At 34.4% G+C, this 812-nt stretch overlaps 1 protein-coding gene across 1 annotated transcript in view; it reads left to right on the forward strand.

Moving 5' to 3' along the window:
- The window catches only part of LOC107083739 (probable voltage-dependent N-type calcium channel subunit alpha-1B), a 270,890-nt gene that overhangs the window by 145,909 nt on the left and 124,169 nt on the right, over positions 1-812 (forward strand). Inside the window, exon 12 of the mRNA XM_015373178.1 lies at positions 253-342. Within this exon, the coding sequence (XP_015228664.1) occupies positions 253-342 (90 nt within the window). The remainder of the gene's footprint in view (positions 1-252; positions 343-812) is intronic.

Here is an 812-nt window from a genome sequence, read left to right on the forward strand (position 1 = left end):
TTTTTACCTAATTCCAGGTCCTTATTCTTTGTAGTTCAAAGTGAGGCTTTGAAGCTTAAAATCAACAAAATCTGCATCTAAATTCTGCAACAGCTGTTTGCTGGAATAGAAAAGCTGCTATTTTGCAAATATTTATTTTCAGAATAAATTGTATAAAATCATAGGTAATCTGTTTCCTTCATTGTTAGGAATAAAATGAATTTTAGCCTCTAAATCCTTCTCCTCTTCATATGAGCTGTTCTTTTTTTGCAGTTCTGAAACGAGGCAAAATCAAGAAGGGCAAAAACGACCTGATTGGTGCTGAGGAAGGCGAGGATCCCTTTGCTGACATGTCTTCTGCTGGTAAGACTCACATCTTTTTTTAACAGTTCATCAGGAAGGGTTCTTCTGACACCATCTGTTCACAGCTTCTACATCAAATACGTCATGAGAACAAGTTTTCTACAATCTCACTGGACACTAAATCTCTGAGCTTATTTATTAGATTAGTAGGTTGTGTTACCTCTCCAAAATAAACTGTAAAGCTAAATATGTTCCATGAAGCCCTGAATTTTAGGATCTATTCTTCTCGATATGTTAAGAAGTGATGAGGCAGCATGTTCTCAATCCCTTTAGTGCTAATGGCTGACAGTTTACTGCTTAAAACCACATTAGGTAGTATTTTAAGTAATTTTTTTTCCTTGCATGTTTTTGCACGTCTTGCAAAAATACTTTTAAATGAGTCATAAACCAATTTAATTTCAAAGTAAATTAATGATCCCAAGTATTGGTATTAGGGCTGCACCTAATGATTATTTTAGTAGTCAGTTAAT

The sequence above is a fragment of the Cyprinodon variegatus genome, unplaced genomic scaffold, assembly GCF_000732505.1.
Source record: "Cyprinodon variegatus isolate N-32 unplaced genomic scaffold, C_variegatus-1.0 Scaffold82, whole genome shotgun sequence".
Lineage (NCBI taxonomy): Eukaryota > Metazoa > Chordata > Actinopteri > Cyprinodontiformes > Cyprinodontidae > Cyprinodon > Cyprinodon variegatus.